At 30.9% G+C, this 15,447-nt stretch overlaps 1 protein-coding gene across 1 annotated transcript; it reads left to right on the top strand.

The window, feature by feature from the left end:
* The first annotated feature begins 2,146 nt into the window (after nucleotides 1-2,146).
* LOC143075969 (sulfotransferase 1B1-like) lies at nucleotides 2,147-15,347 on the top strand. Its single transcript, XM_076251579.1, has 6 exons — nucleotides 2,147-2,169; nucleotides 4,504-4,676; nucleotides 9,869-10,189; nucleotides 12,465-12,568; nucleotides 13,375-13,555; nucleotides 14,832-15,347. The coding sequence occupies exons 2-6, from the start codon at nucleotides 4,505-4,507 to the stop codon at nucleotides 14,999-15,001; spliced, it is 948 nt and encodes a 315-aa protein (XP_076107694.1). The 5' UTR covers nucleotides 2,147-2,169; nucleotide 4,504; the 3' UTR covers nucleotides 15,002-15,347.
* The last annotated feature ends 100 nt before the right edge of the window (nucleotides 15,348-15,447 follow it).

Below are 15,447 nucleotides of genomic sequence, written 5' to 3'. Positions count from 1 at the left end.
ATACGCGTACGGTCGGACCATATGAGTATACGCATATGGTCATGACCATACGCATATGGTCCGAATACTCATATGGTCCGGAACAGTTATAGGGAAAACGGTACTATTTATTCTGCCATAGGCGACAATACTAACAATTCCTAAATTTACCACTTTTTATAATAAAAACCTGGATAAAACAGTTATGGGTGGTGTTAGTACTTTATTATTCTATTTTAAAAATTAAAGCCAAATAGTATCATGACCAATTTCCAACGGAGCTTGTTTATGTTATCCATGCCCACCGTCATTTTACAACAAATTTTTGAAATTTTGGAAGCCTTTTCCAATAATTCTCTAGAAAATATTTCAATAGGTTTTAAAATTTATATTGTAAATTTACACCCTGCAGTTATTCATAGATAATTAAAAAAATATATTGTACCCTTACATCCAATCACACCGCTCCTAATTTGACTTCCTTCACCTGCCTTGGGTACACAAAAGGCCAACCTAATGCTGGGAAAATGTAATACTACCGTTTTCCCTATACTGTGACATAAAGATATAAAGAATTCTTATGACACTATTAATGTAATACTGGGGTATTGTGAAAACCTTGGCTATAATAAAAACTTATATGTCCCCATTACTTAAAGAAACATAGATCATTTTATGTCCCCACCCCTACTTGCTGGTTTACCTCATTCTCTACTTCTTTCAGAAAAGCCTTAATAAACAACCTGTATCTTATCTTATATAAAAAGAATGATAAATAGTTCCATTTAAACAGATAACATTGACAGTTCCATTCAATTTGTATTCATTTAAATCAAAAATTTACAACAAATGCACAAATTCAAGATTTTTCATACTAATCTCCATTCCATGCTTTAGTATATGCCATATTGTGGTTAAAATTTCAGAACTTGTTATAAAATCAATTATTCTGTCTTGAGATGATGAAAACAAAGATATTAGACACTTTAAACATTAAATATGCAAAACAATCAGCTGTAAAGTTGCCTTTGTTGACTGTATTAATCTATGAAAAAGCTGAATTATGTCCCTTGGCAGTATTAATTTCCAACAAAAGTACTTTCAAACAGTAGGAAATGAAAAATTATTTATGTCTGATATAATAAAAGAAAGAAACTACAAAATGAAGCACTATTGAATTTTTTGCTGTATGAATTTTCAAGAATGTGAACATTTCTTTACACAGGAGAGTATAAATTCTATGTAAATTAAGCCTCAAGTGGGCCTCTTTTTTTTTCTTAGATGAACAATTCTAACACTGAAAATGCTTCTAGTGTGACCAAATATTGCCCAATTCCATAAACAGTACAAACTAAACCAGACAATTTCCCATTTTTATAGATTATGTTTACAGAAATACCCAAGTGAAACATTTAGTGAATTACGCAGCAAAAAAGGCAAACATTTCAGTAAAAAATATTTGTCGCGACTTGAATTCTGGTGTTTCCAATTGAAAAAATCATTGCGAAAGGTGAAATCAAATACAAAATAACAATAGTTTGGTGCAGTTTATACAATACACTTAATATTGAAATCCTAGAATAGAGTTCTATATCTGTACCCATCAATTTGACTTATTATGATGACTCAGCACTTTTCCCAACACAGTATTGTTCTCAGTTAAAAATTTCTATTCTTTGTGATAAAATTCAAATGTACTTATCAAATGCTTCAAAATAGTATAATATGACTGAAGTCTGATTGATTTTGATTTCCCTTGCTATCTTGAGTATAGGGAAAACGGTACTATTTATTCTGCCATAGGCGACAATACTAACAATTCCTAAATTTACCACTTTTTACAATAAAAACCTGGATAAAACAGTTATGTGTGGTGTTAGTACTTTATTATTCTATTTTAAAAATTAAAGCCAAATAGTATCATGACCAATTTCCAACGGAGCTTGTTTATGTTATCCATGCCCATCGTCATTTTACAACAATTTTTTGAAATTTTGGAAGCCTTTTCCAATAATTCTCTAGAAAATATTTCAATAGGTTTTAAAATTTATATTGTAAATTTACACCCAGCAGTTATTCATAGATAATTTAAAAAATATATTGTACCCTTACATCCAATCACAGCGCTCCTAATTTGACTTCCTTCACCTGCCTTGGGTTCACAAAAGGCCAACCTAATGCTGGAAAAATGTAATACTACCGTTTTCCCTATATTGCTCAATTGTACTTTGCTGGAATTAAATAATTTATAGATAAAGCTGTTGAAACATATGTTCCTTATGTGTAAACTGATAAACCTTATAGATAATTGTGATACGATATCACGGATATGTGTTATATATGAGGTTATAAATAGAATGGGTTATGTATTATGAATGCTATGTATGATACTGTAGTATAATTGTGCAGTATAACTAATCCAAAAGGTAATGTTTTTCTTATTACAATTTGATTCAAACACTATTTCTAATGATCACTATATGAATTATAAGTAAATATTGTATTTGATTTACTTGATAAGCCATTTTATTCACAAACATTTTGCATTTCTAGTTTTTGATATGTTCACTTGATTTTACGAGTACATATATATAGGTCAATCTACACAGGTAATGTAAATGTATCTTTGGATTAATTTTAAACGTTTATAAAGTGTGAGTGTGTTTGTGAGCATACATTTTACCTTTATCAATCTTTGAAATCAAAATAAAAAATATATGAAAATAATCTTATAATTTAGTGACATTCAATGTTACGGAATAAAACAATCCACTGTTGCAAGCAAATTATTGTCCTAAAAATGGGACATGTAACAAAGGGTTATGTAAATGAAAATGACTGATATGAAAGTTATAACTTGTTGTTCTCATTTGTTATTTGATAATGATATCATTCGAAAACAGTCATGCTCCCAATGTGTTGAGAAATATTTTGTATGTCTTTTAAAGTCCAAACTTATCATGATTATGTTTATATTGTTTTAACACAATTGTGCACATTTTTTCAAAAAACAGTTTTGCTTGTTACAATGTTGTTCAACTACACTGGTGACATTGCAGTACTCTGAATGTTTTACTGAAACATACTGATATCATGATTAATAGAAATAGTATTCGTATCTTAATCATGTTAATTACTTAATTCGTATGAATGAGTTGTGAACAGAGACATTTTAACGCTCAGCCCACAGAAATATAAACTTTTTTGTATTGTAACGATCATAATGATGGCATGTACAATGGTTTATCCAGATTGTTTTTTTATTCTGGATATATAAATCTTGAGAAACAAAAAACGCCCGTCCCTAACGAAAAAAGAATGATTGGTTCTCTGGTCAAATGCGATTTCAAAAGTACTACTTAACTCTCTTCATGGATCGATAAATTGCTTCTTTCGTAAGGCGTAAGTTTTTGATTACTTTGCTTATTTGATGTGCGACCATATTGAATTATTTATTGATGAAATAAGGACATTCAATACGATAAGACTATTCATGCCCTTAAGGTTATTGATGCATATTACGCACATTCCTGTGTCGAACTGGTTTTGTTTGTGGCTTCTATCCGTAAGCAAATGAACATTGTCCATATGAAAATTCGGCCTTTTCAGTTTAAAAATCAGAAATATCGACTGTAACAAAGTTGATATAAAAAAAACGGAAAATCGTAACAATCCAAAATTCAAAAGAAATAAGGATACAAGAGAGAGAGAGAAGTTGTTCATAATTTGTATCATGTAGAGAATCATCTTGCAGGTTGATGGTTCACTTTTAGTATCTTATGTCTTGCCCACTTTCTTCAGTTTCAGCAAGGTTCTGATAATGATGTCATTTTGCCCTTTTTGTAAAAAGTATATTTTTAAACATTTCCATCAGAATAACACGATATATTTGTAAATATCCTTCAAAGGAATTTTTTAGACATGATCGTTTAAGATCAAAGACGAGAAAAGATTAAATTGTCCGTAACTTTATTCATGTTATTACAATTTGTATTATCAATTTACTACTCAGAGAAATAATTTGAACAAAAGGGATCAGTTCACATGGTTAAAATTATATTCATAAAAGATGGACGAAAGATACCAAAGGGACAGTCAAACTCATAAATCTAAAACACACTGACAACGCCATGGCATAAATTATCTATAAATTTGCCATATGCTCCAAATGGAATTATTCCGGACGAGATAAAATTTGGCTTTTTCATACAATCAGAACATTTTTTCAAGGTAAATTCTGCCGTTTATTTTTCTTTCGTTTAGATGATTATACAATATTTATTTCGCAGCCTTTTTTCGCTGACTCTTTTGTATGGTTTCTATCCATTGTTAAAGGTCATACAGTAATCTATATTAATTAACTTCTGAGTTATTTGGTCTCTTCGAAGAATTCTCTTATTTACAGTCATACCACATCTTATTTTTTTTATGAACCTAGTGGTTGTCACTACTTATATTCAATGTGTTTAGACTTCAGATTCATCATTATAATTATAAAGAGAATGAAATTATTCATTTTTGTAGAATGCTAAAAACTTTTGTTGCGGGTGGTGATTTAGCTGGATCAGTAACCGTAAAAGAATATAAAGGACATTATTTTCCACCAAGCGTTCTAGATCTACCTTTACAGTGGAAACAGATGCAGTCATTTGACGCCGCAGACAATGATGTCATAATTTGTTCATATCCAAAATCAGGTATTTTTAAACAGTAGGCTTGAAATATTTCTTACACGCACAAATTGTGTTTCGATACACTACAAACTGCTCAGAGTCTGAATTGACCAGTTTTTGTGCTCGACCAGTAAAATCGAGCACACATTTTACTCGACCAATCTCGACATTGTCTCGACTGTACTTAACTGTACTTAAGTGTACTTGACTAGGTCTCAACTTTACTTAATTAGTCTGATTCAGTACTTGCTGATCTTTGTATAGTCCGAAATGGTCTTGACCAAGACTCGACCTGTCTCGACCTGTCTTGACTAGTCTCCACCTGTCTCGACTAGTCTCGACTCAGTCTCAACCAGTCTCGACCTGTCTCAACTAGTCTTGACCTTCAAATTTAGTTTTGACTGGTGTAAATCAGCTAATCTAACTAAATTAAATATTGATCTTACAAAATGCAATAGGTAGTTTGATTTATTGCTGTGAAATGAAAGAATTTAATTTTACAATAGGTAAAAATCAAAATTATTGTATAAATTCAGATAGGCATCTTTAATTTTTTTTGATAACTTTTTCAAATCAAATTAAATATTGATCTTACAAAATGCAATAGGTAGTTTGATTTATTGCTGTGAAATGAAAGAATTTAATTTTACAATAGGTAAAAATTAAAATTATTGTATAAATTCAGATAGGCATCTTTATTTTTTTTTATAACTTTTTCAAATCAACTTGGATTTTCATCAAACTATGCATCTATCATAGATATATCTTAAGCTTACTGAATCCCATGTCAGTTATTTTTTTGTTATATTGCTCTACAATTTAAGAATTAAAGTAATCTTGGTAAAAAAAAAGCTAGGATTTGCAATTCAAACAAAATAGAGATAGTACACTTTAAATTTTTTAATAACTTTTTCAAATCAACTTGGATTTTCATCAAACTATGCAGCTGTCTTACATATATATTAAGCTTACTCAATCCAAGGTCATTTTACTTTTTGTTGTATTGCTGTCAAATTCAAGAATTTATTTAATCTAGGTCAAAAAAGCTAAAATTTGCAGTTCGAACAAAATAGAGATAGTACACTTTAATTTTTTTAATAACTTTTTCAAATCAACTTGGATTGTCATCAAACTATATAGCTACCTTGGTGATGTATTAGTCTTACATACTGAATCTGAGGTTGTTATGAAGTTTAGTGTATTGCTGTCAAATGTAAGAATTAATTGAATCATAGGTTGTTATTTAGCAAATCCTAGCTTATTTTACCTAGATTAAATTAATTCTTACATTTGACAGCAATACACTAAACTTCATAACAACCTCAGATTCAGTAAGATTAATACATCAGCAAGGTAGCTATATAGATTGATGAAAATCCAAGTTGATTTGAAAAAGTTATCAAAAAGATTAAAGTGCACTATCTCTATTTTGTTCGAACTGCAAATTTTAGCTTTTTTGACCTAGATTAATTTAATTCTTAAATTTGACAACAGTACAACAAAAAACAAAATGACCTGAGATTCAGTAAGCTTAATATATATGTAAGACAGCTGCATAGTTTGATGAAAATCCAAGTTGATTTGAAAAAGATATTAAAAAACTTAAAGTGTACTATCTCTATTTTGTCCGAACTACAAATTCTAGCTTTTTTGACATAGATTAATTTAATTCTTGAATTTGACAGCAATACAACAAAAATCAAAATGACCTGGGATTCAGTAAGCTTAATATATATGTAAGACAGATGCATAGTTTGATGAAAATCCAAGTTGATTTGAAAAAGTTATTAAAAAAATTAAAGTGTACTATCTCTATTTTGTCCGAATTGCAAATCCTAGCTTTTTTTACCAAGATTACTTTAATTCTTAAATTGTACAGCAATACAACAAAAAACTAACTGACATGGAATTCAGTAAGCTTAAGATATATCTAAAAAGTAAAATCACAAAAATACTGAACTCAGAGGAAAATCAATTCGGAAAGTCCATAACCACATGGCAAAATCAAATAACAAAACGCATCAAAAACGAATGGACAAGAACTGTCATGTTCCTGACTTGGTACAGGCATTTTCAAATGTAGAAAATGGTGGATTGAACCTGGTTTTATAGCTAGCTAAACCTCTCACTTGTATGACAGTCGCATCAAATTCCATTATATAGTCACCGATGCGTGAACAAAACAAACAGACATAATAGGTAAAAATGTCAAAAATAGGGGTACAGCAGTCAACATTGTGTTATCATCTTAATCACTATAAAAACAACAAATGTAACGAAGAAGCACAAAAAGGCATACATCAAATTAACATCCTCATTTTGATTATATTATACGATTATATTTGTCTATGTAAAATGCACCCATCAAGGAAGGAGGGTATGGGTACTGGTGTAAAATTGGGTAAACGGACAGAAAGTCACAGGACAAAAAGTCACAGGACATAAAGTCACAATTTTGATAGGACAAAAAGTCACAAATAATATGTTGACAATTGTTTGAATATATGAGAGAAAGATCTTGATATTTTTCTTTTTATTATATAATTATTTTTAAGTGTAGGAAATTGTTCATACGCCTTGATAAAACGAAAAATTATTAAATTTTAATCATGCAAAGGTCATATTTCTTGGCATAATGAAGCCATTTAAGTACCTAGCTCCTTTGACATTTTGTTTTTATAACAATTATTTTATCCTTATTGATATTTATTGAATAAATGTTAATAACAAAGATGTTTCATATATAATAGTTCAAGAAAAACACACAAAAAAATCATTAAAAATAAGTTTTTTTCTTTTTCAAAGAAATATATTCTCAAAACTGAATTGTGACTTTTTGTCCTGTGACTTTTTGTCCGTGACTTTTTGTCCGTGACTTTTTGTCCTGTGACTTTCTGTCCTACATTCTAAAATTGCGCGTTTGAAATTCGCACAGGTAGACATGAAATAATTTTGTCATTCAAAGTATGACGGGATGCATAAATACAGTCACGCAAAATAGATATAACAAACACTGACTTAGCAGTTAAAGTAATAATAATAAATAAAATAATAGTGTGGTTCAAAGTATGACGTGATACATCAGTACAGAGTCACGTAAAATGTATATCACAAAAAAAGTTGGTTAACAGTAAAAGTAATATTAATGAATAAAATAATTTTGTCATTCAAAGTATGACAAGATACATAGGTACAGAGTCATATCATAAAATAATTTTGTCATTCAAAGTATGACAAGATACATAGGTACAGAGTCACATCATAAAATAATTTTGTCGTTCAAAGTATGATGGGATACATAAGCACAGAGTTACGTCAAAAGGATATCTCTAAAAACAGACAACAGTAAAAGTAATATTAATCAAGACAAATAAAAGGATAATATAACACGTAAGTAAGATGATAAACAACGTCAGTACGCAAAATCTATACTTCAAGACCATCGTGTATTATTTGTGAAGTTGATACGGAATATTTATCAACAAGTTCTGGGTACCTTCCTATGAACTTTTTTAGAAAAAGGACGAGACGTTCTTTGACATACCCCTGGTTCATCAACTTTCTGCTCAGACACTGGTGACGTTTTACAAAGTCTGAGTAGGAGCAGCAAGCTCTTGAATAATTAATATTGTCATTGCAACCATATGGCATTGCAGTCCCTAACTCCCTTATCCAGAAATTTTCTCTATCTTTGCGGAAAGGAGTACTTAGTACAGGGCTATTTGTGTGGTGATAAATTTTCTCAATGATGCGTACTTTCATATGTTTTACCCATATGCTCGGTATCATACAGATATACATGTAAGTCATGGGCGTAAAGCAAACAACTATCAGTCAGTAAGATAGCTGCATAGTTTGATGAAAATCCAATTTGATTTGAAAAATTTATAAAAAAAATTAAAGATGCCTATCTGAATTTATATAATAATTTTTTATTTTTACCTATTGTAAAATTAAATTCTTTCATTTCACAGCAATAAATCAAACTACCTAATAAGCTTGAATTTTGTAAGGTCAATATTTAATTTAGTTAGATTAGCTGATTTACACCAGTCAAAACTAAATTTGAAGGTCAAGACTAGTTGAGACAGGTCAAGACTGGTTGAGACTGAGCCGAGACTAGTCGATACAGGTGGAGACTAGTCAAGACAGGTCGAACCTTGGTCAAGACCATTTCAGACTACACAAAGATCATCAAGAACTGAATCAGACTAATTAAGTAAAGTCGAGACCTAGTCGAGTACACTTAAGTACAGTTAAGTATAGTCGAGACATTGTCGAGACTGGTTGAGTAAAATGTGTGCTCGAATTTACTGGTCGAGCACAAAAACTGGTCAATTCAGACACTGAGCAGTTTGTAGTGATATCACTTTGAATATACTTTTTGTTATTCCCATTTTAAAATGAGGTTTTAAATTACATGACACATGCACTTGTTTAGCATCAGCGTGTGCTTTTGTATCAAATTTCATTACTTCGCGTGTATACAAGCTACGTACATGTATAGTTTATATCTGGTACATATGTTAGGATAAGAAGTTTACACCAAGAAAAGACTTACGTTTACAGTTCAATCGCTTTTATACGATGTTTACAACTATGTGGTATTTTTGTTAATGGGACACAAAGGACAAATACTTTCACAATCACATCTCCGTTTGTGATATTTAAAAATGAGTTTAAACCAAAATGTAATAAGATATAAAAGGTCTTGACATGACACTTTGAGTTCGGTTTTTTTTAATTAAACTTTTTAGCAGTATGTAATATATACCACTGCATATTGATAAAATATGTTTTACAGATAGGTTATAAACAGTAGAAGAAGGCATGATATTGTAAATTACCCAAAACAAAATTGTACGAAAACAAAAGAAACGTTACACATGTAGAGCAGGATCTGCTTACCCTTCCGGAGCACCTGAGATCACCCCTAGTTTTTTTGTGGGGTTCGTGTTGTTTATTCTTTAGTTTTCTATGTTGTGTCATGTGTGATGTTGTTTGTTTGTCTTTTTCATTTTTAGCCATGGCGTTGTCAGTTTATTTTAGATTTATGAGTTTGACTGTCCCTTTGATATCTTTCGTCCCTCTTTTATAGTATTATTGCTTCACACATGTTTTACCCATATGCTCGGTATCATACAGATATACATGTAAGTCATGGGCGTAAAGCAAACAACTATCAGTCAGCAATACAATGTACATCATGATTTCAGGTTTCCATTGGATATGGGAAGTAGTGACGATGCTACTTAATAACACATCGGTTATCTCAAAGGAACTACCAGCGAAATATGTTTTAGAAGCTGGAACTATTAAAAAATTGCAACAGTCACCACAGCCGAGAGTTCTAGGGAGCCATATGTATTATGAAGAACTTCCGGTTTCAATCAGACAAAAGAAATGTAAAATAATTAATGTTATAAGAGACCCTAGAGCAGTAGCAGTTTCAAGTTTTCATTTCTTTACCAAATTAAAAGAAAGTAAATGGAAAGGTACCTGGGCTGGTTATCTAAATCTATTTTTAGACGGTAAAGGTAAGAATACATTGTTTACAAAATAAACAGTCTATAGTTAATCCTATATACTACATTGTACTAGTACATAATATATACTTATAGTTTATTTATGTCTTACTTTTAAAAGTTTATGCTTCTTAAATGCACAAATGTACAACTACATGTATGAAAGTATTATATTGACAAGAACTCCAACAAACTAACATCAAACGTTATAGTCCGATGGCGGAAAATCGTTACATATACAATGTGTCTGTAATCAACTGTACATGTTATATTGATCGTAATTACCATGATTACAGAAAATACAGAAATAACCAGATGTGTGCTTCATTGACAAAAAAATATGAAGAAAAAAAAATGTTTTACAGGGTTTTTCAGATTTTGGCATAACGAAATAGGCAATCATACTATATCTCCTCATTCTAATATTGGCTTGAATAATTATAAATTCCTTGTGCAAGATAAACAATATTTGTTTTCTACATCTATAATTATTTAGGTTTACTGTTAGTTTTGAAAAAATATTTTGATTAATTGTTTACTGAAAGGTCAATGGCAAATACGTTATGCAATTTAACCAGACACAAAAAACAATACTTAACAAAAGTTGTGTGTGATGCTTCAAAATCGAGTTCCAATGTTCAAATCTTACGAAAACAAATTATACATGTTTTATAATACTTCTTAGGAACCATCATGAGGGTTGTTCGTTAAATGCATCCAGAAATATTGCAAGTTAAGCCATTCCTTAAGAAGAAAAAAATGTCCAACGCCAGTGCAATCTCGTATTCGGCTAAAGATTAATTTTTACTTTTAAAATTATCACAAAATGTGTAACATGCAGCAATTTTTGGGGGGCCTTTATAGCTTGCTCTTCAGTGTGAGCCAAGGCTCCGTGTTGAAGACCGTACTTTGACATATGATGGTTTACTTTTACAAATCTCGTGACTTGGATAAGTGAATTGTCTTATTTGCACCAATACCAAATACTAAAACAAATGATGGAGTATCCATTAATGTCACATATTAGGTACAGAAAAACACACAAACAAAAAGCAAAGGAACAGCACTTTTATTGCAGTTCGTAATCTAATGGTCACAGGGAGTCATTCAACATGTAGCTAAAACAAAAAACACTCACACCTCACTGCAAGTTTAAGGTGGTCCCTTGTTCGTCACGTGTATGTGTCATATATAACCTCTTTTATTCTTTAAAAATTATTCGAGAGATACACGAAATTACATTTTTCCACAAAGAGACGATTGAAAAAAAAACATAAATAGGTCTAAACGTACTTGACTAACTAATTCCTATCATTTTATTTTCTTAAAAAAATCAGGGGGGATGGGAAAGTGCTAATTTTTCGTTGCAGTTCTTGTCAATATGATGCTTTTATGGTACAACTTACATAGCCTATTCATTTGTCAAAAGAATATTTTTTAGATATTAATAAAACGACATGATGTTTCAGCTACAAAATGAGCAATATATAGTTTTCACGAATGTAGATCAACATTTGTTTTAACATAGTCCCGCATACATCGGGCTTATTTAAGGTCACAAAGTAGTATCATTTATTGGTGTTAAACGCAATTTTCAGAACTTTTGCTATGGCATGGCGGGCAGTTTGTATTGGTCAAGGAAACCGGATTTAACATTCGACCTTCTGTAGAAAAATTGAGAATGCTTCACACTATAGATATAAGTCGAGCGCACCAGCCGTATGCGGTGTTACCAACCTCAGTATTGACAGGCTTGTCATACAGTAAACGAAGTTTGACAAATTAGTCCACTCGGCCACTGAGCCCCCCCCCCCCCTTTCCACCCCAAGACAAAGAAATAATCACTAATACTGTTTACCTTATACAAAATAGAAAGCAATTCGCCAATTAAGAAACAGTGCTAGAGTACATTGTGTTAAGCTAAGCTACGTCACCAATTTTGCTGAGATTGGTAATTTGCATTACATGTAGATGAAATGTAATTGTTCTTCTGTCATTTCTGTTACATTATTTAGGGAATTTGCTTTCTGACATGAACCGAACAGGTAACACCAATATCATCAAAAAGACGTCACGTGATCAGTATTACATTTGATGATTATATTATATCAGGTGATCAAATTAAATATATTATGTTACTAGTTCGAATACCTTTTTTGAATTTGAAGGCAGTTTCCTATGTATGAAAAGACATTGACCTTACTTTAGTATTTAAAAAAGGAATCAAACAAATACATATTTACAGAATAACATCTTCATTTGATGAATAATAGTACGTCTTCTTTAGTTCTGTTCAACGGCTGGTTTCAACATACGCAATTATGGGAGAGAGTTAGACAAAATAATCCTGATAATCCCATACATGTTCTATCCTATGAAGATGCAAAAAAGGTATGTTTTATTATCTAAATACGTTAACAAGTAACAGTAACCAAGAATTATCATATAAAGATATGATAAAAAATGTACGCCCATTTCCGTTTGTTTTTAGGGCAGTTGGAATACAGATAGAGGTGCATTTATTGTGTCCCAATTACATATCTGATTTGCTGTGGTGTGTTCCTTTTCGCACGCTATGGTCTTTGTCACATTTAAAATATGCATTACACTTTAAAAAAAATATTTAATCGCTTCTTTTATTAAACTCATAATAATAATATAAAACCTTTTTTTTTTCTGAATATTCACCATAATTGTGTTTCCAGTCTATAACATATTGTATCTCTTCTTTCGAATAACACATGCTTTAACGTATGGACATTTGAAGCAGGGAGTATCACTGTATGAAGTTTGCTTCCATTGCCTATAGTTTAAAGGCTTATCAGTGGATCAATTTTACATATCTAGTACTGAATTTAGTGCGGCTATCATTCATTGAAAATTGAAGATGTGTTTGCAAATAGGTTTAAACGTTCCCCAGGCGCAAACCTTCAATGTTTATATGTTGAACATGACTCCAAAATATTTTTTTATAATAACATTTTGTTGCTGAGTTAACGTTGCTCATTATCTACAATCAATAATTGTGTTTTTTTTTTTTTTTTTTTCTGGTGGTGTTTCTTAGTTGTATTATGTACAAACCTTTCTTATTTCTATATTTCTACTTGCTTTGCATATGTTTAGATAAATAAAAATAAGTAGGGCTGTGTTGATTCTGATGTTTTGATGTCTGTTACATTTTTTTTTTTTTTTTGCAGAATCCATTTTATGAATTTAAAAGACTCTCCCAATTTCTCCAGCTGGATGTTAAAGACTCAATGATAATGACCATTGTAGAAAACACAAATTTTTCGCAAATAAAAACATCAAAAAAGGCGATTGCTGAACACCGGTTAGGAAGCGTATTTGTAGGCAATACATATCCTTTATATAGAAAAGGTCAGTTTATAATGGTTTACACGTATGTTTCATGAGCGAAATTATATAAACACCAGTATCCACAGTGAAGAAACTGATACAAACCGAATTTTACGTCAATATGTCGAAAAAAAATCAGTGTGTACTTTTTTGTTTATTCCATTTAATATTTATCGTTGTTAGCTCATCTAACACTTTGTGTCACACCAACATATAGGTGGCAGTTGTGGCTCTCTAACTATTTTGATTTGAGCGTCACTGATGAATCTTATGTAGACAAAACTCTCGTCTGGTGTAAAAAATTATAAGTCTGGTACCTTTGATTACTAATTATATCTTCTGTCTGTTTCGGTTCGAGGTGCTCCTATTTTGATCTCGTCATGCTCGGTGGCTGTCGATTTTGTTGTTTGAATACACAATCTGTTCTATGTCAATTGTAATAAAGATGTCTGGAATTCAGTGGTGTTTCTTTTTACTCCACTTGTATATGCAGTAGACTGGCGTTTCAAGAATGATTATCTTACAGTTATCGAATATTTGAATATTTTAAATGCGTTTATTGGTTAATTGAATGTGCTGTCTATTGCATCAGTTAAATGATGTGAATAGAATCAATACTACATTGTAACACAATTTCAAATATACAAATTATTAAGTTATATTGAGCTATCATGTATTTAAACTTGATAAGATATACAATTTACATAATTATTACCACTTTATCTGGTACCATATAAAGGGATATGCCTCTTTTGACAGGAGGAACCATCGGTTGTTGTATGTGTGTTAGTCTGTTAATTTTTTCAAGGCACGGGAATTTATTAATTACAAATTATTACGCCAGACACGTGTTTCATCTACATATATAGGAATTATCAGTGACCTCAGATCAAAATAGTTATAAATCAAAACAAGTAGCAAGTTGAAGAGCATTGAGGCACGGGCATTTATTAATTACAAATCCTCATATTCTGATTGCTGTTTATTCTTATATATAGCAAAAAAAACCTGCCCGTACCAAAGACATATTTTCACAAAAAAAGGAAGACAGAAGACAAAAGACAAAAGAGGAGAATATTATAATGTTGCAGTAAAAGAGTTAAATGTATTTGCATGTCGACATCAAAATGCAATGTCTGCACTAAAATGCTCACACTGCAGAGTTACAATGAAAACTTTTATCAACTAAAAATAGTTGTGGTAGAAACATTGATAAAGAAAACCCATAGGCATGTTTCATGCACCATATATTTTATTTTAACAATTTATGTAAATGTTATCTTGTTGTTTTATATAGGTACAGAAGACGACTGGAAATCCCATTTCACATTGCAACAAAATGCTGAATTTGAACAGATTTACAAAGATAGGATGCATAACAACAAAATGCAGCTAAAATCTATCGTTAACCCCAACAGTAACGATACTGGCTGTGTAGAGACGACTAGATATGAATCAAAGTTGTAGCTTTTTATTAAGAACATTACATTCCATTATTATCTCTCTCACTTGTTTTGAATCTTTCAAAACAATCAGAGTTATCTGAAGTTTGTTTTTTCGTATATGAAACCATAGAACTAGCAACATTACAACAAGATAGAAACAACGATTTTAATTATAAAACAACAGCTACATGCAGTATTTATAGTTGCGGGTTCACAATCAAATCATAAACTGAACTGTTTTGTTGAATTATAGAACCGAGTTGCTTTATTTCTAACATATATACATGCTTGTTATGCAACATTTGATTATTTTATCACAAATCCTTATCACAGGTTGATATACATCAAAATAAAGAAATTATTAGTCACGATTTGTTATTTACTATTCTATCTAGTTAAGATTTTTACTGTATAATAGTATAAGCTTACAGATATGTTAAAGCAAGGGATTTGTTTTATATGAAAACT

This window comes from Mytilus galloprovincialis, chromosome 5 (genome assembly GCF_965363235.1).
Source record: "Mytilus galloprovincialis chromosome 5, xbMytGall1.hap1.1, whole genome shotgun sequence".
NCBI lineage: Eukaryota > Metazoa > Mollusca > Bivalvia > Mytilida > Mytilidae > Mytilus > Mytilus galloprovincialis.
This window is presented reverse-complemented; position numbering and strand designations above follow the sequence as displayed.

Excerpts from the sequence above, each read along its gene's own strand:
- LOC143075969 (XM_076251579.1), top strand. The coding sequence starts at position 4,505 with ATGCTAAAAACTTTTGTTGCGGGTGGTGATTTAGCTGGATCAGTAACC. Across the intron at positions 4,677-9,868 it reads TTGTTCATATCCAAAATCAG|GTTTCCATTGGATATGGGAA; the intron begins GTATTTTTAAAC and ends TCATGATTTCAG. Across the intron at positions 10,190-12,464 it reads TCTATTTTTAGACGGTAAAG|TTCTGTTCAACGGCTGGTTT; the intron begins GTAAGAATACAT and ends CGTCTTCTTTAG.